This window comes from Puma concolor, chromosome A1, assembly GCF_028749965.1.
Source record: "Puma concolor isolate L17-30 chromosome A1, mPumCon1.1.hap2, whole genome shotgun sequence".
NCBI classification, from domain to species: Eukaryota; Metazoa; Chordata; class Mammalia; order Carnivora; family Felidae; genus Puma; species Puma concolor.
In genome coordinates, this window is record NC_141667.1 from 157754772 (window position 1) to 157774438 (window position 19667).

The following is a 19667-nucleotide window of genomic DNA, read 5'->3' on the forward strand; positions in this document are numbered from 1 at the left end:
ATTCAGAAATAATTTTCTCATCTGGAGTTATCTTTACTTATAAACATGAAGGACCAGTATAACACAGTACAAAAACAAATGTTAAAGAATGAAAAAACAACAACAACAAAGTAATGGATTCTTAGGAGTCCATTAATAGAATCAGAATGCCACCCTATCAGAAAAATTATGTTAATGTTTTGTTTGACCAATAATTTAAGAAAAGTTTAGGTCACCATAGAGTAATATGAGCCAATGTTAAGTCCTAAAATTTCAACCTACTCCATTATGGCGACCAAAGACTGCCACGAAGATGAACCCAAACCCCTTATTGTGGAATAGAGTTCATGGCTATCCTTATTAGAGATTTATCACTCCAAATTATCCCATGAGAACAAAGAGACCTGACTTCTTAAAGTTACCTATGCTTAAAACATTAACTTTTTGGCAGCACATCTGCCTATAGCTCACTTGACCCTGATCCAGCACCCCCAAATGCTAAATTTATCTAGATTTATTGGGCCCATGCTTATTTTCTGTCAATTTATTACATCACAAATGCATGTCTATGTACAATCTTAACAGTGTAATCATCTAAATGGCAGAGAACAACTCAAATTCAATCAACTCATGGATATTGGTTGCGAGGCACTATACCAACCTCAGGAAATATTTAGCCTAAAGTAATATGATTATAAAGACTATAAAGAAGATCAAAATAAAATAAAAATAAATCAAATTTTAAAAGTGGTTCTGTATGAACTATTATATTTACATCTCACATCCAGCCTAAAGAGATATAGACTTATGATAAACTTTCATAGATAATGAAAGTATTAACTTATAGATTAATATATCTGTTCAATGTCACAAAGACCGTTAATATTAAAACTAGAATTCAAAATTATTTGAAGTCTATATTCTTTCCTCTATCCCATACTGCTTCTGATATATTACACATGGTGGGCTCTGCGTAAATATTGATTATTAATTAACCCACCAAAATTTTGCCTTTGAAGACCTAAGAACCACCATGTGAGATGATCATGGAAGCCATTCTCCAGAACTCCACTGATTTCATCCTCTTGGGCCTCATCACCCACCCTGAACTCCCTGGACTTATCTTTGCAGTAGTCTTCTCCATTTTTCTGGTGTCTGTAACAGCCAATGTGGTCATGATTCTGCTCATCCATGTGGACTCTTGCCTGAATACACCCATGTACTTTTTACTCAGCCAGCTCTCCATTATGGACACAGTTTACATCTGTATCACCGTTCCCAAGATGCTGCAAGACCTTCTGTCCAAGGAAAAGATCATCTCTTTCTTTGGATGCACACTTCAGATCTTCCTCTACCTGACACTAATTGGAGGTGAATTTTTCCTGCTAAGTCTCATGGCTTATGACCGGTACGTGGCTGTGTGCAAACCCCTTCGGTACCCTCTCCTCATGAATCGCAGGATTTGCTTGTTCATGGCGGTGGGTTCCTGGGTTGGTGGCTCCTTAGATGGGTTCATGCTGACCCCCTTCACTATGAGTTTCCCCTACTGTGGCTCCCGAGAAATCAATCACTTTTTCTGTGAGATCCCAGCTGTACTGAAACTGTCATGTGTTGACACGTCTCTCTATGAGACTCTGATGTACGCCTGCTGCGTGCTAATGCTGCTCATTCCTATATCCGTAATCTCTGTTTCCTACACACGCATCCTGCTCACTGTCCATCACATGAATTCTGCTGAGGGCCGGCGCAAAGCCTTAGCTACCTGTTCTTCCCATATAATGGTAGTAAGCATTTTCTATGGGGCAGCCTTCTACACCAATGTGTTGCCACATTCCTACCACACACCAGAGAAAGACAAGATTGTATCCGCTTTCTACACCATCCTCACCCCAATGCTCAATCCACTCATCTACAGCTTGAGGAATAAAGATGTGGCTACAGCTCTAAGAAAAGTGCTGAGTAGATGCCCCTCCTCCCAGAAAACCAGAGTGGTGGATTTGTCCAGGATATACTAGACAGGGCCAGGTACAAATATCATTGGTGCTATGGCCACTGGCACACCTTAATATAAGAAACTATGTTTTTGATTATGAAAAAAAAAATTCACTACCATTTTAATAATCCTGAGTTATCAACAGGCAAAATCATCTCTTTGCAAGCATCATTTAGAAACAATAGCTGTAGCCCACAGGCATCAGAATTAGCCCATTGGCTAGTCTGGATTCACTGAAAAACGTTTTCCAGAGAGCATTTTCTTCAAGTAACACTATAAGCAATCCAAAATAGGCCAAATGCCCCTTTGAAGAGTACTGGATAAATATTTTCAGGTTACACATGTTCATGTGTCTGTGTCTATATTATTGACCAACTTTTGAATAGAAGTTGCAAGGACCAGTCACCATGTCCTCGAGGATTTAATATCAAACACTCAGTGTCAACTAAATATTTTCTAGTAATAATAATGTAGAAATTTTATTTAGGAAAATTTTATGAAGACAATTTAATTATATTTTGGGTTCTACATTCTTGTTCACCTTTTATGAATACTTGTATTCTCTAACCACCAAAATTAAACTGTAGGTAGTTATCATACTTTTATTCACATAGAGTTTAATATGTGCCTGAAAATCAACATTTACTAGTTAATTAAAAGCTTACTTCTATACTTAAGGTAACAACATTGATATGTGCCGGAGACAAGCTCCAGCAACCAGGGGTTCCCAAAGGAAGAACGGCGTCGGTGAAAATAAAACAAAACTAAAATAAAAAACTGGAAAATAAAAAACTAAAATAAAAAACTAAAACTAAAATAAAAATGGACACAGACAACAGCAGTGTGTTGAACTGGCCGATTTATTGTAGTAAAAATGGCATTATATATGCTAGTGATTTCCTTGTAACATACGCCATCTATGTTTTTCTAACATTACCTAATTTTGAAAATGTTCCTATGTATAAACAACCTTTAAAAAATAACATGGTGATCTTCCCCTAACTTTCCCGCATACCCTTTGATTATAGATTAATTTCTTACATTATTCCATTATGCATCTGCGTTTATCTATAATATACAAAGCATTTGATTTGCTGTTCTCGTGAAAAGCCCTCCATTTCTCAACACCTGAAGTGGAACAGTTACAGGGACATGGTAATCACATGAGACCAGAAGAACAATGTGTTTGCCTCAGTCCGAGGTGCCAGAAAGGGGCTGAAAAAGCCTTAGAAACCCATGCCTCATACATTCTCAGAGAGACAATGCACCTAGGAACCAATGAACCATTCTGTAGGTTAACCAACTAGGTTCACTCATCATCTGGAATGCCTCCGGGGGGCCAGGTGGGCCTAGGGGTTGAAGTCACCTGTGCCCAGAGATACACTCCTTAGTTGCCGAAGTGAGACTTTCAAATCCATATGTCTCTTCTTTACAGGCCCTCTTTGCTGGCAAATGTATGAGGCTATCCTTCCTATAAGTAGAGGAGTCTCCATACGGGATGGCAAGGGCTAAAAGTAAGGCTGCACAATTTCTTGAGAAATCTTATTTTCTTCCTAGTGGTTCTTTTCCCAGGGGGCCTGCCAAGGGCAATTCCCCAACAGACAATACCCCAGGTAGTTTTAAGGCCAAATTACCTAAAAGCGGGAGTACAAGAAGCTTCACTGTCGGCGGGCCGCCCTGCAGTCACCAATCCGTCCACAGCCCGGGCCCTGCCACTCAGGCTGGGATAGCTCGCTTCCAGCAGATACAATGTTTCAATAACTTGCATTCAGGCCCTAAAATATAGTATAGATAAACATAGAATGAATAAATCAAGACATTTTATTAGCTAACTCAGCTCTCGTGGTCAATTCTACTTTTTCTCAACTTCTTGAGGTGTTATACTAGTAGACAAATATTTCTTCTTTTAATTAGCTTTTGGTTAAGTGTGGTGTCTTGATATATTCCAGACTTTGGTAGACTATTAACTAAACAAAAACCACCCTGACTGAACTGCGTTCATTGATTTACCTAATTTTAACTTCCTACTGAATGTATGGTTCTGAAATATCACAAATAAAAAATAACTTTTGATTCATCTGGTGCTTATTTTGCTTAGAAAATGTTGGACGCATGTTGTAGTGGTTTCGCAATTAACAAAGACTAATAAATGGTTACTTAGCCTTAAGTTAATCTAATATCAACATCGAGGAGAAAATGTTTTCTTCAACAATGTTGATGCAAGTAAAACATTCTCATTCATATGCTTTTTTTTAATTCTTATTTATTTTTGAGAGAGAGACAAAGAATAGGTGGAGGAGGGGCAGAGAGAGAGAGGGAGACACAGAATCCAAGGCAGGCTCCAGGCTCTGAGCTATCAACACAGAGCCCAATGTGGGGCTTAAACTCATGAACTGTGAGATCATGCAGGCACCCCCATCATCAATATGCTTTTCAAGGTTATGTTTGCTTTAGAAGGTTCCTAATAACCTGATCATACACTGATATCAAACAATGGAAGAATTTCTGGGACATATTAAATCTCTTCAAGTGGAGAAATTGACTAAGATTCATCTATGAAATATACTCAATGTTGTTTCAATTCAGTTTAATTCCCTTTAGTCTTTGCACTGATACTTTCTATTTTCTCCTTCTTCCTGCCTTTGTTAGCATCTCTCCTGGTTTTTCCTTTCTCAAAATCTTTCATTTCACAGTTTCCATTCCCCCTCTACTTTGGACATTTGTGTCCCTCATTTACTCAGAGTCCTGCCTGGAACTGTGTTCTTTATATTAATATCTAATAGAGCTTTTGTTTTCACATTTGCAAGATGAATCTTTTGCACCTTTAAGAAAGGTATTTAACACAGACTTTGATAAATATTTCAAAATTATTTAAAAACAACTTGTAAGGGAGGTGTCATAAAAGTTCATGTCTGGGGTAGGGAAGGAGGGGACCTCTCTGATATTGTTAAGAGCTATTGGGGCTCTGCGTGGCTCTGTCGGTTAAGTTTCTGACTTCAGCTCAGGTCATGATCTCACGGTTTGTGAGTTGGAGCCCCATATTGGGCTCTGTGCTGACTGTTCAGAGCCTAGAGCCTGCTTCATATTCTGTGTCTCCCTCTCTCTCTGCTCTTCCCCAGCTCACACTCTCTCTCTCAAAAATAAATAAACATTTTTTTTAATGTTTTTCCACCTTACTGGTGGTTGCATGGGTGTGTTCACTTTGTGATAATTTATTAGTCTCACCATATAAGACTTATGCACTTCTCTTTTATATGATATACTTTAATACAATTTTTAAATTTTTAATAAATCACACAATATGTATCATGGGTATCCTCTCTTCTCACTCACAGAACTAGTTCTATTTTACAAGGGATGATCAAGGGTTTTTCCCCAATAATCATACCAAATTTTTATATATGATAATTTGTGGTCATCAGTGTTTCCTGTTTCTTAAAATATAACTTGGAAATGACAATTATAATTTTTAATTATTAACAACATATAAATTGAATTCTCACAAAATATCACGTGCTATTTTTTTAAGTCTACTTATTTATTTTGAGAGAGAGAGAGAGCGGGAGAGAGAGAATCCCAAGAAGGCTCAGTACTATCAGTGTGGAGCCTGATGCAGGGCTCAAACTCACTAACTGTGAGATCATGACCTGAACCAAAATCAAGAGTCAGACACTTAGCTGACTGAGCCACCCAGGCACCCCAGTCAGGTACTATTCTAAATTGTGAAGAAAGATGAGGGCGGAGTGGGGAGGGGAACAAAAATGAACAACAACAACAACAACAACAACAACAACAAAAACTGTCCCTATTTTTCAAAGGATATTCGCTGAATTATCTGATTTTGATCCTCACAAAATTCTAAGAATATTTAGAGAAAGAATTAACCTCATGGGACATGGAGAAGCTGATATTCAGAGAAAATCATTGCTTCTTTCAAGCAGGAGGCAAATGGGAGCTTCAGAACCATGTCTTCTGATTTTTGGTCTTGTGTTTTTATGCCAAATCTTATTAATTGATAGAAAAGAAAGAAACATGTAGCACAACATACAGCTGCCAGCTTGTTAATCTTGAGAGTGACCTGCAGAAAAAATGTTCTTCTGGGGTGACATGCTAATAAAATATATGTTAATTTTGTGTTGGATACCATCTCTCCTGGCTCAACAAGGATATGATGATCCTTGTTGAAAGGCAGTAGGACTCCTGTGGGATCTTTCTACAGGAGAGGGATTTGGACAGGAAATTAACTGAACCCTTGTTTCTGCATATTTAATTGATATAGTAAATTTTAAAAAGTATATTTACAAAACATAAAAATTATAATAGTTAATACTATAAAGTCTACTTCTTGCATACTTTATTAAATACTTTATTGAATGAATGTCCAAAAAACATATTGGACATTAAAGAGTGATTGCGAGGGGTGCCTGGGTGGCTCAGTCAATTGAGCATCTGACTCTTGATTTCAGCTCGGTCATGATCTCATGGTTCATGGGTTCGAGCCCTGCACGAGCTCTGTGCTGACCTCAAGGAGCCTGCTTGGGATTCTCTGTTTTCTTCTTTCTCCGCCCTTTCCCTCTCCCTGATTCCTCTCTTTCTCTCTGTAAAATAAATAAAATGAAATACAAATTTAAAATAGAGTGATCGAGAAAGTGAAAATATGTAGGCAATTATTTTAGAGAAGAGAATTCAGACCTCTGTTGCCTAGAAGGTGACAAAGTTAGATTACATTGGATGAAGTGAAGTCCTGGTAAGTGAAGTCTGATAACAACGTGAATACAAGGTATCTGAAATATGAAATCCTTACTATACAGAAATGATTTACATGAGACAGTAATAATAGTTAATTTTATGATATTGAAAGGTTATTTAACTAATACAACAGTTGGATTCATATGTATATAATACCTAAAACTAGATGCCTTTATAATTTTTTTTTTCCACTTGGGATTGTGCTGGCTACTACGTTTTGTTAAACCAACATGCCTACTATGCCCTTGTCACAGTTACCTAACATCCCAATGAGTGCTTCCTTCAAGAGCCCAGAGATTCAAAGTTCAAGAAAATATTTAAAATTTCTGTTTCTGTTATAATACTTTGGTTTGCACAACTAGCTAAGAATGTAGAGGTGATAAATACCTAGATCATCAATTCTGATTATTCCACATTGTTTAGTTCATTTTTTTATTGCTTATCCAATTATATTGGATTTTATGCACAATACAAACAGGGACACAAATCTTGATTTTGTTCCCTGATGCATCTCAAGCACAAAAAAGCTTCCTGATATAGAATATGTGTTAAAAAATTATTAGTTGGGGGCACGTGGGTGGCTCAGTGGGTTAAGTGTCTGACTCTTGATTTTGGCTCAGGTCATGATCTCATGGTTTGAGACTTTGAATCCCGCATTGAGCTCTGCACTTTTTGAGTGTAGAGTTCTTGTGATTCTCTCCTTCTATCTCCACCCCTCCCTCATTTGCACTCCCACCTCTAGGGGTCTCTCTCTCTCTGTCTCAGAATAAATAAATAAACTTAAAAAAAGAAAATACAAATTTAATGTTTATGTAATTATTTTTCTGTTTTTCTTGTGAAACCTATGTTTGAAGAGTTACAGTGGAGGGGTGGCTAATTCAGTTGGGCTTCTGACCAGCTTATGTCATGATCTCATGGTTCATGAGTTTGAGCCCACGTCAGGCTCTGTGCTGACAACTCAGAGCCTGGAGCCTGCTTCTGATTCTGTGTCTCCTTCTCCTTGCCCTTCCCCCATTCTCTCTCTCTCTCTCTCTCTCTCTCTCAAAAATAAATAAATATTAATTTTTTTAAAAAGTTTTAAAAAATGAAGACTTGTGGTGGAGACTGTTAAATATTTTTGTGTGTCTGACTATAAATGTTGAACATAGCCCCTGCTCTTTTCGTCCACAGTTGATAACATAAGAAATATTTTAATATTGTAAAGGCCTACTTACTTTTATTAAAAATAATGATGCTTTGGTAGAAGAATTCACAGCGTGCTCCTGGGAGATAAAAAACTTACACATCACAAGTTACAACCTGGGGACTTCATCTGGTTAAAAAAAAAATGCCTCAAGAAACTCTTTTCAATCCCATTAGGAAAAACTATCAAGTACAGTTAACCCAAACTTTTTGGAGTCCAAATTCCATGAAATAGATGCTTGAAGTCACATATCACATCTAAAGAAAACACCAAACCCCTACTGAACCTACACACCAACTAACTGGTGACCCAAAAGGAAAGATTTCCAGAAAATAAAGCAGATGACAGCTAAAGGAGACAGCTTTCTCAAGATGAGAGGAGCAAGCCTGTATACCCTTATCTTGCTGCTTCTTACATTGTTTTTTTTTCCCCCTCTCTCTCTTAGAGAGATAGTGCTCTTATTTACATCTTTCAGTCTATTACAAGAGGGAAAATCTCAAAAAAAACTCTTATCTGTTCACAATGTCAGAGACTGCTTGATCTTTCCTAATCTCTCTTTGGTCCCAAATGCCACTCTCAGTTATACCCCTTAGCCTACAGATATTACCAATTGGGTGAAGTTATTATAACCAGGAGTCCCCATATCTTGTTTCAACTTTTCCTCAGTCTTAACCATATTAGCTCAACTAAGCATTTTATTAAAAAATTGTCAGAGCACCTGGATGGCTCAGTTGGTTGTGTCCAACTTCGGCTCAGGTCTTGAACCCATGGCTCTTGAGCTTGAGCCCTGCCTGCATCAAGCTCTGTGCTGACAGCTCAGAGCCTGGAACCTGCTTCAGATTCTGTGTCTCCCTCTCTCTCTGCCCTTCCCCTCCTCGCACTCTGTCTCTCTTTCTCTCAAAATACATAAGCATTAATTTTTTTAATACTTAAAAAAATTATCAACAATGACGGCATTTTGTACTGTATACTCCATCTTGTTAAAAATATAACAGTATTAGGGCATCTGGGTGGCTCAGTTGGTTAAGCGTTGGACTTCGGCTCAGGTCATGATCTCTGAGCTTGTGAGTTTGAGCCCCCGGTCGGGCTCTGTGCTGACAGTTCAGAGCCTGGAACGTGCTTCAGATTCTGTGTCTCCCTCTCTCTCTGCACCTCCCCCACTCACACTCTGTTTCTCTCTCCTTCAAAAATAAATAAACATTTAAAAAATCATATATATATATGATATATATACATAATATATATATATATATATATATATATATATATATATCAGTATTGACCTTGCTGACCTGTCCAAAAAACCTAAACAAATTATTTGCTAAAAAAGCACTTTTTGAAGGCAGTACAAAGCCTTTCATAATAATAGATAAAATCTCCTTGATCAACCAATAAACTGTAGGAGATAAATTTACCCCGAATCTAAATTCTTGGTAAACAACTGTTATAAAGTTTGTTTACCTCCTTGTATCTGTTTTATTGTACTGATACATTTATCGAGAACCTTAGAGACTTAATAATTCAACATTCTTAAGTATTTCCTAATTACCTAGATTGGTATACTTATTGTCCATGAAGTTTTTGAGATATTGGTACTGCTTATGTCCATCACCTTTCTAAGAAAACTCTACTTAATTAGCTGATAGTTTTGGATCTAGAACCTCTACAACCACCAAGATTATGGTCACACAATATGTTGAAATAATAAATATAACATATTCATCTGAAATCCAGAGGGTGTCCTAAAGTTCCCAGATGAGGAAACTGCCTAGAAGTTATTTCCTGACAGCCTCCTTGTTACTGAAGAATGGCCTAACCATGGGGTGCCTCTGTGGCTCAGTGGGGAGCCTGGAGCCTGCTTTGGATTCTGTGTCTCCTTCTCTCTCTCCCCCTCTCCTGCTTATGCTCTGTCTCATTCTGTCTTTCAAAAATAAACAAATGTAAAAAAAAATTAAAAAACAAAGTGTGGCCTAACCCTAGTAACAGTGACTTTTTAAAATGACAGAGAGATTAAAATTCCCCCCAACATGTGACATGACTTTCTGGGGCAGGTCTAACCAGGGACACAGGACTAAATAAATCTATAGTTGATCAGCAATAATTTTAGAAGAACAATCTTGATCAAAAGGGAGAAATGTGAACGGTAAAATGAAATGCAAACACATATGTCAGGAGCTTTTAAAATGGAAACACTAGGGGCCCTACTGTTGGTTAAGTGTCTGACTCTGGCTCAGGTCATGATCTCACAGTTAGTGAGTTCAAGCCCCACATCAAGCTCTGTGCTGACAGCTGGAGCCTGCCTTGGATTCTGTGTCTTCCTCTCTCTCTCTTTGCCCCTCCTTTTCTTGCTATTTCTCTCTCTCTTGAAAATAAATACACATTAAAGTAAAATAAAATAAAATAAAATAAAATAAAATAAAATAAAATAAAATAAAATAAAATGGAGACATGAGGTCATTAAGGAAGTGGTCCTTCGTGCATCCTCATTGGATAAAACTAAACTAACTGGGCCAAACTGCAAATATTATGAGGATTCTGCCTAAACACCCGCAACTCCTTGCGGTAAGAGACTTTGCTTAGTGATAAGCAAACAATTATGTTCGGCCAAGATTAGTTTTCTGACACCAACACCAATCAAAATTCTTTATAAATAATGCACACAAGCATTCCCTTTTGTCTTTTAAAACCCTTGACTTTTGCTCCTTAGAGGGACACAATTTGGGTTGCTACCTAAATCTTTGCTTCCCTAATTGCAATTCTGAGACCCCAAATGCATATACCTATTTATTTCAGCTCTGCCTCTTTTCTCAGTCAATAGCAATAAAGTATTTTTGAAGGTGTGCAAGTTTTTAGATTAATTGCTATTGAACACTTAAAAGACTATGACATAAAGTAAGCATAACTTTTATGTATATTGGGAAACAAAAAACATATTGGACTCACTTTTTTGGGTAATATTTGTTTTTTTGAAGTGGTGTAGAACTGAACTTGCAATATCTCTAAGGTATGCCTGCAAAACTCAATTGACGTTTTAACTGTGGCTTTGTTATTTTTGGTATCAGTAGCCTTCAGTATGTTTCCTAACTTCTCAGTACCAGTCTCAACAAGAGAAAGAAGTTAATAAAAAATCGAGTGGAAGGGAGTTTTAGAATAGAGATTTTCTGAGTATACTGCTCCTTGAGGTAAATAAAATTTGGCCTTTGTCATTTGTATACTTAGCATTCTTCTGTGTATTCTCAGGGCACAGACCTCAACAGGAGTCTCCCTTGGTTCATTAAGTAGCTGATAGCTTAGGTACTAAATGCATAGCCATTTGCAATTATATCTGAGACTTCTATATGTCTCCCCTTTATGCTTTGGCTTGCTGATCTGATTCACAGAAGAAATCTATGAATAAATAAAAATTCCCAAAAGATTATTTTCAAATCTATGTCTCCAATAGGTATTACTATGGACCAACTTGGCATTAGCCTTTAGCCATTCACCTTGTAGGTTAATTAATAGCAATACATTATCCTCAAACACTCTATGTCCTTGGTGTATTACTTAAATCAGTTTGTATCATGAGGGAAATAAAATAAAAACAATGAAAAACAACAGAATGGTATTATAGGTGACTTTGAAGGATTAATGTTGATTTTCTTTTTCTTTTGTCATTAAACATTTTCTTCCTTGAGCAGATGTTTATCATTATCTTCAGAGGTATTTTGTGTTGTGCAGATAGGCTGAGTCACAATCTGTTACACCACTTACAACCTTGGACAAATTACTTAGCCTCTTGGTGCCTTATTTTCTTTTTGTGTGTAGGCGTCAGGTATGTTTATATGAGTGGAGTTCTTTCCTGGCTCATAACTTTTGTGTTAGTTATTATCAGCAGCACCTTTACCATCATTTTTGTCCCCAGCACTCAGGAGACATTCTGGATCAAGGGTTCAGTCTTGAGAGTCAGGTACCTAAATGAGAGTCTTATGGTATAAGGGAAGTTTACTATCTTCAGGTCCCTGGACTTTTCATAGATAAAAATTGGCTTACCATTAAACCTGCCTCGTTATATGGAGGTAGGTTTGGTGGGAACATTGATAATCTTAGTTACCTGTCAGTTAACAGTCCTGAGGTGTGAACTATCATTAGCCCATTGCAGTTTTGTCTGCTGCTGCTGTCTCTACCTGACACTGGGCTTACCTGTCCTGTCTCATTTGTATACTGTATTACTATAAAAACAATTAAGAAGATAAAATGTTGTATTTCTTATTTTCATCGATGCATATTTCTGTAATTATGAATTTAATAGTGGTTTATTGTTTTAAATATTTTTTCTAAGGCAATTTCTCTCTTTCATTTTGTGAAACTACAAGGAAGCTAGTTACCCAAAGTTTCAGAACATAGAGGAAGAAATTCTTTGTTTGATACATTTATTTGTAACTATTTTATATAAAATTTTCTTTGAATGCTTAATATGCTTTTATCTGCTTACCATTCTAGCATATGCACTTAAGATATTGTTGAACATTCCTTATAATTTAAAAATGAATGCACATTATCTTATTCCATGACAGAGGTTACCTCATTAAGCTATCACTAAGGGGTTTCTCTTGTAATATGAACATTCAAAATTGAAAATAATTTGCCTTAGACTAATATGTTTTACTTAAGCACAATGTTTTTTACCACCAGCGTCCTGCTGAAGAACTACAGTGGGTGGCAATGAGGTCTGTGAGGTACACATGCACAGATATTACATACTGTACTAGGGGCTAGATTATAGCATAGTGGAGAAAAAAAAAAAAAAAGCTTTTCCTTCACACAGCTTATAATGCAGTATGGTTGCAGTCTGTGAGTTTTACTCCTTGCAGTACAGGAAGTCCTACCTTTGTCATCTAGTTCGTTAGCACTGTTTTCAGAGTCCATAGGGCATAAAAGTGTAAGTTTCACTACCAGTGATGTAGATTTAGCTCCTTTCCCTTCTTCTGGACTCTGTACACATACGCACTTATTCACCCATCAGCCTAAGAAAGTTATAACTCCACTGACTTTGTCAAACTAAAATTCAGCGTTTATATTATTAAGACAGTATACATGTTGACAAGTGAGTCATTAGCACTGTGGCTGCATTTCCTTAAAGACATGCTTTTTTTTTCTTCCTAAAATTCATTAGATCTTATTTTGGTTAGTTAATTTTGATTTGCTTCACTGCCATAGGTATACATTTCCTCTTGGTAATTATTCTCTAGAAATTGTGAATACTTCAGAGTTCTCCCAATTTTTTCTACAACCTCTACAACCTCTGTGTTCCTGCTCTCACTCAGACCACCTTTCTACAATCTTGGTCTTCCTGCTCCCACTCAGACCACTTGACCTAGCTTACCTGCACAGAGCCCCTTCTTCATTCTCCTCACCACCTACCCACTTCCTTGGATTCCTTGTTCTCTCAGTCTTATGTTTTCCTCCTTCTTGATTTTCTCCCTCATTTTATTGGAGCAATTTTTCCTATTCTTCTTAAGTTCCTATTATTTGCCTTTTTTTCTCAAAATGAACCTCTAATTTTATTTCCGATGTTCACCTTGTCTTTATATTTGCCTTTTAGTTCTGCATTGTTGTCTCCACTGCCATAATTTAAATATTATGTTATGATATTTTATAATTATGTTATTTTATTCCTCTAATTTTGTTTTTATAACATCAGGTTCTAGCTAATACCTATTATCTTTATGAGCATATTAATCACTGTTCCTTCTTTGATTTATTTTGAGTGACTTTGTTCACTGCATTCTCCATGTCCTTTTTTCTCCTACTTATTTGTTTTGATTTCTGTTTTTTTTTTTTTTTAATTTTAGAAAATCTTCTGAAAAGACTAGTGGTCACTGGGTCTCTGCTGATGCAAAGGTGTCTGGGCCAAAGTAAGTCTCAATAACTGGAAGCTTCACTAAACTATGATTCAGTAATACAATGAGTTGGAAACCCCAAATGCCAGTATCTCTGGGTTTTGTCTGTATGTTTGTTTGTTTGTTTGTTTGTTTTGCAGTGATTTGTTTCTCCTGGGAGGTGTCTCTCTTAGGACTTCCAGCATCTGCAGAACTAAAAAGAGCTAGTTTCTCACAATCTGGCATGTCAATGTTCCATTATACATCTATATCATGCGTATTTTTTCCAAAACCAGATCCCTTGGGTTTCACATCACGCTAAGTAAAGTTCTAGTGCTGTGCTAAGTAGGGATGGAACAGTTTTCCAACTTGATGATGTAAGAATATTTGGACGCAAACAGGTTTTTATCCAAGCCTCTGTTTCAGTTTTACCTATAGTGTTTAGACATAACTGGTCACTCCAAATTCAAGCCAATGGAGGTGTTCTTCTGGCAGGCTTTAACTTGTTTCTGAATTTTCCCGATTGTCAGCTTAGCTGTTGGCATTCTAGATGTAATAGTTAAATATCAGCTGTTCTGCTTTCCAGCTTCTAAAACTTGACTGTGTCTTCACTTCCAGTCCCTTGCTTCTTGTATATATATGTTTTAAACATAATTGTTCTTTCAATGAGTGGCAAAGAATCATGCATTCATTTTTGTTTCTGAAAATGTCTTCTTGTAATTTATTTATTTATTTTTAAAAAATTTTTTTTCAACGTTTATTTATTTTTGGGACAGAGAGAGACAGAGCATGAACGGGGGAGGGGCAGAGAGAGAGGGAGACACAGAATCGGAAGCAGGCTCCAGGCTCTGAGCCATCAGCCCAGAGCCTGACGCGAGGCTCGAACTCACGGACCACAAGATCGTGACCTGGCTGAAGTCGGACGCTCAACCGACTGCGCCACCCAGGCGCCCCGATCTTCTTGTAATTTAATTTTGCTTTTATTTTAAAATATTTAAAAATAAATAAATAAATAAATAAAATATTTTTAAAACAATAACTATGTAGTAGCGTGTAGACATGATTTAATATGCATTAAAATGGTAAAATGATCACTATAGCCAAAATAATTAAAATCCCTTATCCTAATAAAGTTTATTTTTTTTACTGGTGATCAGATCATCTGAAATTTCGCTTGGCAAATGTATGGTATTCAATACAATATTGTTATATACTCATAATCATAACCATAATTCAGACAATTAGATTTCTAGGCTATTGAAACATCAAAACTAGAATGTTTTACTCTTGACCAACATATCTCCAATTTTCCCCAGCTCTGAATCATTATTGTGAATAATGCTATGTGGAATTATTTCTGGACTCTTTAGTTAGTTCCATTGAGTATGTGTCTTTTTTTGTGCCATTTCCATTGTATTTTGATTACTTAAGCTTTGTAATATATCTTGTGATATATTATATCTTGTGATTCTTCCAGCTTTGTTCTTTTTTTAATGTTTGTTTTTTTTTTTTTTTTTTTTTTTAAGATTACTTTCACTATTCAGGGTTCTCTGTGGTTCCATACAAATTTTAGGATTGTTTGTTCTAGCTCTGTGAAAAATGCTATTGGTATTTTGATTGGAATTCCATTATATGTGTAGATTGCTTTGGGTCTATACTACATTTTAACTACATGTGTTCTTTTAATTCATGAGTATGGAATATGTTTCCATTTCTTTGTGTCCTCTTCAATTGTTTCATGGATGTTTTACAGTTTCAGAGCATAAGTCTTTCACCTCTTTGGTTAGGTTTATTCTTAGTTATCTTATTGTTTTGGACACTACTGTAAATGGTATTGCTTTCTTAATTTTTTCTCCTGCTTCATTAGTGTATAGAAATGCAACAGATCTCTCCACATTGATTTTATATCCTAATACTTTACTGAATTCATTTATCAATTCTAGTAGGGTTTTTTTGTTTTGTTTTGTTTTGTTTTGTTTTGTTTTGTTTGGAGGACGAGTTTTCAGGTTTTCTACATATAGTATCATGTCATCTGTAAATAGTGAAAGTTTTATTTCTTTCTTACCAATTGGAAACCTTTGTCTTTTTCTTGTCTGATGGTTATGGCTAGGACTTCTGATACTATGCTGAATAAAAGTGCTGATTTGGACATCCTACTCTTATTTTTGATCTTAGAAGGAAAGTCCTGTTTTTCACCATTGAATATGATGTTAGCTATGGGCTTTTCACATATAGCCTTTATTATACTGAGATATGTTCCCTCTAAACTACTTTGTTGAGAGTTTTTATCATGAATGGATGCTTACTTTGCCATGTTTTTTTCTGCATCAATTGAGATAATTTCATTATTTTAATCCTTTCTTCTGTTAATGTGATATATTGTATTAGTTGGCAAATATTGAACTGTTGCATCCCTATAGTAAATCCTGCATGATTGTGTTTAATGATTTTTTTAAAGGTATTGTTGGATTTAGTTTGCTAATATTTTGTTAAGAATTGTTTCACCTATATCTAACAGACATATTGGCCTGTAGTTTTATTTTTTCATAGTATCTTTATCTGGTTTTGGTACTAAAGTAATGCCAGCCTGTAAAACATTTTTGCAAGCATTCCTTCCTCTTCTTTTTTTTTTTTTTTTTTTTTTTGTTGTTGTTGTTATTGCAATAGTTTGAAAAGAATAAGTATTAACACTTCTTTAAAAATGTGTTAAAATTCAGGGGCACCTGGGTGGCTCAGTCTAAGCACCCAACTTTGGCTCAGGGCATCATCTCACAGTTTGTGAGTTCAAGCCCTGCATTGGTCAACATGAAGCCCACTTCAGATCCTCTGCCCCCCTCTCTCTCAGCCACTCCCAAGCTTGTGCTCTCTTATTCTCTCTCTAAAATAAATAAACATTCAAAAAATTTAAATATTTGTTAAAATTCACCTGTGAAGCCATCTAGTTGAGGGTTCTCCATGCCTCCTGTATATGAAAGTCTATTTCATTCCCCAGATTAGGAACATTTTCAGCTCTTATTTCTTCAAATACGTTTTATGCACACCCCTCCCCCCACTTACCCATCTCTGATACCTATAATGACAGTGATATTACAGTAGATGATCTTGCTGAGTTCTCTTAACCTCTTCTCATGTTTTATTATTCCTTTTTCTTTTTGTTGTTAAGCTTGTTTTCTTTCCATTATCCTGTTCTCCAGGCCCCTGATCTTATCTTCTGCCTCCTCTAATCTGTTATTCATTCTCTCTAGTGTATTTTCTATTTCAGTTATTCAATTTTTTTCTCCTTTGGTTCTTCTTTATATTTTCTGTCTCTTCACTGAAGGTATCAGTGAGATCCTCTACTATTTTCTTAAGGCTGCTGAATATCTTTATGTCCATTACTTTAAATTATTTATCAGGCATATTGCTTTTCTGGTTTCATTTAGCTCTTTAGTTATCTTTTTGTCCTGTTCTTTCATTTGGATCCAACTCTTCTGTCTCCTCATTTTGTCTAGCTCTCTGTGTTTGTTTCTATAAATGAAGATAATCAGCTATTTCTCCTGATCTTGGGTCATTTTAAGAGTTACTGTATTGATATGGCTGTTATCTTGGTGTGTCCATGGGATGTAAGCTCAGGATCTAACTTCTGACCATATGATTCTTTTTTTATTTCTGGAAACATTCATTGTAACATCACCTCTTTCAATTCTAAATTTGTTTTAGTCTCTTCTCTTTTTTCATAGTTTCAATAAAGGTTTGCTTATTTTATTCTTTAAATAAAACAATTTTTAATTTTAATTTTAATTTTTTGTATTCTGTATTTTATTTTGTCATTTATTTAATATTTATTCCCCTCTAAGAAGTTTATGTTTAGTTTGTCTTCTTTTTTTTCCTACTTATTGAAGGTGTAAATTGCTTATTTTAAATTTTTCTCATTTTTTATTTAAATTTTTTTTTTTTTACATTTAATTTATTTTTAAGAGACATAAAGAGACAGAGCGTGAGCAGAGGAAGGGCAGGAAGAGAGGGAGACACAGAATCTGAAGCAGGCTCCAGACTCTGAGTTGTCAGCACAGAACCTGATGCGGGGCTAAAACTCACAAACTGTGAATTCATCACCTGAGCTGAAGTTGAACACAACCAACTGAGCCACCCAGGTGCCCCTAAATTTTTCTCTTTTTATCAGCGGCATTAATACAACTTTTGCTGCATATGATAAGTTTTGGTAACTGTTGTCTTTGTTTTTATCTCAAAATAATTTAAAACTCCTTTCTGATTTCTTTTTGGCCCAATTATTTTTTAAAGAGGATTACTTTATTTTCACATATTTTGAATTTGTCTATTGTGTTACTTTTACTGATCCCTAGTTTCATTGCATTACTGTCAGAAAAGACACCTGGTAAAGGGCACCTGAGTGGCTCAGTCAGTTAATCATCTGACTTTGGCTCAGGTCATGATCTCACATTTTGTGAGTTTGAGCTTTGTGTCGGGCTGTGTGCTGACAGCTCAGAGCCTAGAGCCTGCTTCACGTAATGTGTCTCCCTCTCTCTCTGCCCCTTCCCTGTCACTCTCTCTCTCTCTCTCAATAATAAGTAAAATATTTTTTAAGATATTTAAAAATAGAAGACACTTGGTAAGATTTTGATTTTCTTACATTTTAAAAATCCATTTTGTGATGTTAAGATCTAAAGAAGAGTGGAAATAGCTAAAAGTGATTAAGAACTTAAAAGGAGACATAAAATTTCTGAAGGAAATAAATCAGGAAAAAAAAGTAGAGCATCAAAAATCTATTGATAGTTTTGAAAACCAACCAAAAGTGTCAAGTAAATCATATGTATGATGTTTGAAAAATATAACTATAAATGAATAAAATGAAAACAATACTCTGATGTGTTTTTCAAAATATTATATTGCATTTTCTATAACAAATCATAATGTATCCTGCAAAAAATATGGAACTGTAACTATACAAGTGAGAATTCTTGGGAAATTCTTGGGCAAAAACAATGTCCCATATATATTTATATATAGACATATTAAAGTGACCTCTGAAATTCCATTAAGAATATAAAATGATAAGGACATCTGGGGGCTCAGCTGGTTGAGCATACGACTCCTAATTTCAGCTCAGGTCACTATCTTATGGTTCATGAAATCTGTTCGTGAAGAGCCTGCTTGGGGTTCTCTCTCTCCCTCTCTCTTTGCCGCTCCACTGCTCATGCTCTCTCTCCCTCTCTCTCTCTCTCTCTCTCACTCTCTCAAAATAAAGAAATAAATATTACAAAAAAGAACATAAAATGATAGAAAAAAACAAAGCAATATTTATCAAAATATTAGTGGACTGTTTTAATATAAGCAAAGTCATTTTTCAAGTTTGGGAAGAGAAATAGAAAAGAAGAGAAACTTCAAGTATGTGATGCTTTAGGAAACAGATTGTCAATATTTCTTTTATGATAAAATTGATTTAGAACAAATCTCAGTCCACCAAGTGATGAGTGAGGAAATTATAGTAACAAAGTTTGTGATGGGACTTCCAATCATTTATTTATTTATTTAAAAGATTATATTTTTAAATAATCTCTACATCCCATGTGGGGCTTAAACTCACAACCCCAAGTTCAAAATTCACATGATTCACATGCTTTACCGACTGAGCCAGCAGAGGGTCCTGAGAATTCAAATCATTTAATAATAGCACATGAGGAAATTAATTCACATATGACTACATCAATAAAAGTATTGCTTCCATACTTAACCTATCGTAAATAATGCTGCAGTAAACAAAAGAAGGCATGAATATTTTCAATTACTTTTTTTTTTCATTTTCTTTGGGTAAACACCCAGTACTGGAATTATTATATAATATGGTTTTTCTATTTTTAATTTTTTGAGGAACATCCTTATGTTTTTCCACAGTGACTGTACA

The 19667-nt window shown here is 35.7% G+C and overlaps 1 protein-coding gene across 1 annotated transcript; it reads left to right on the plus strand.

Annotated features, from left to right (window-relative positions):
* Positions 1 to 1019: 1019 nt before the first annotated feature.
* LOC112856833 (olfactory receptor 2T2) lies at positions 1020 to 1994 on the plus strand. Its single transcript, XM_025920139.2, has one exon. It carries the CDS (start codon positions 1020 to 1022, stop codon positions 1992 to 1994), a length of 975 nt encoding a protein of 324 aa, XP_025775924.2.
* Positions 1995 to 19667: the final 17673 nt, after the last annotated feature.

What these genes read in the sequence shown, in the direction of transcription:
- LOC112856833 (XM_025920139.2), top strand. Translation starts at nt 1,020, where the DNA reads ATGATCATGGAAGCCATTCTCCAGAACTCCACTGATTTCATCCTCTTG.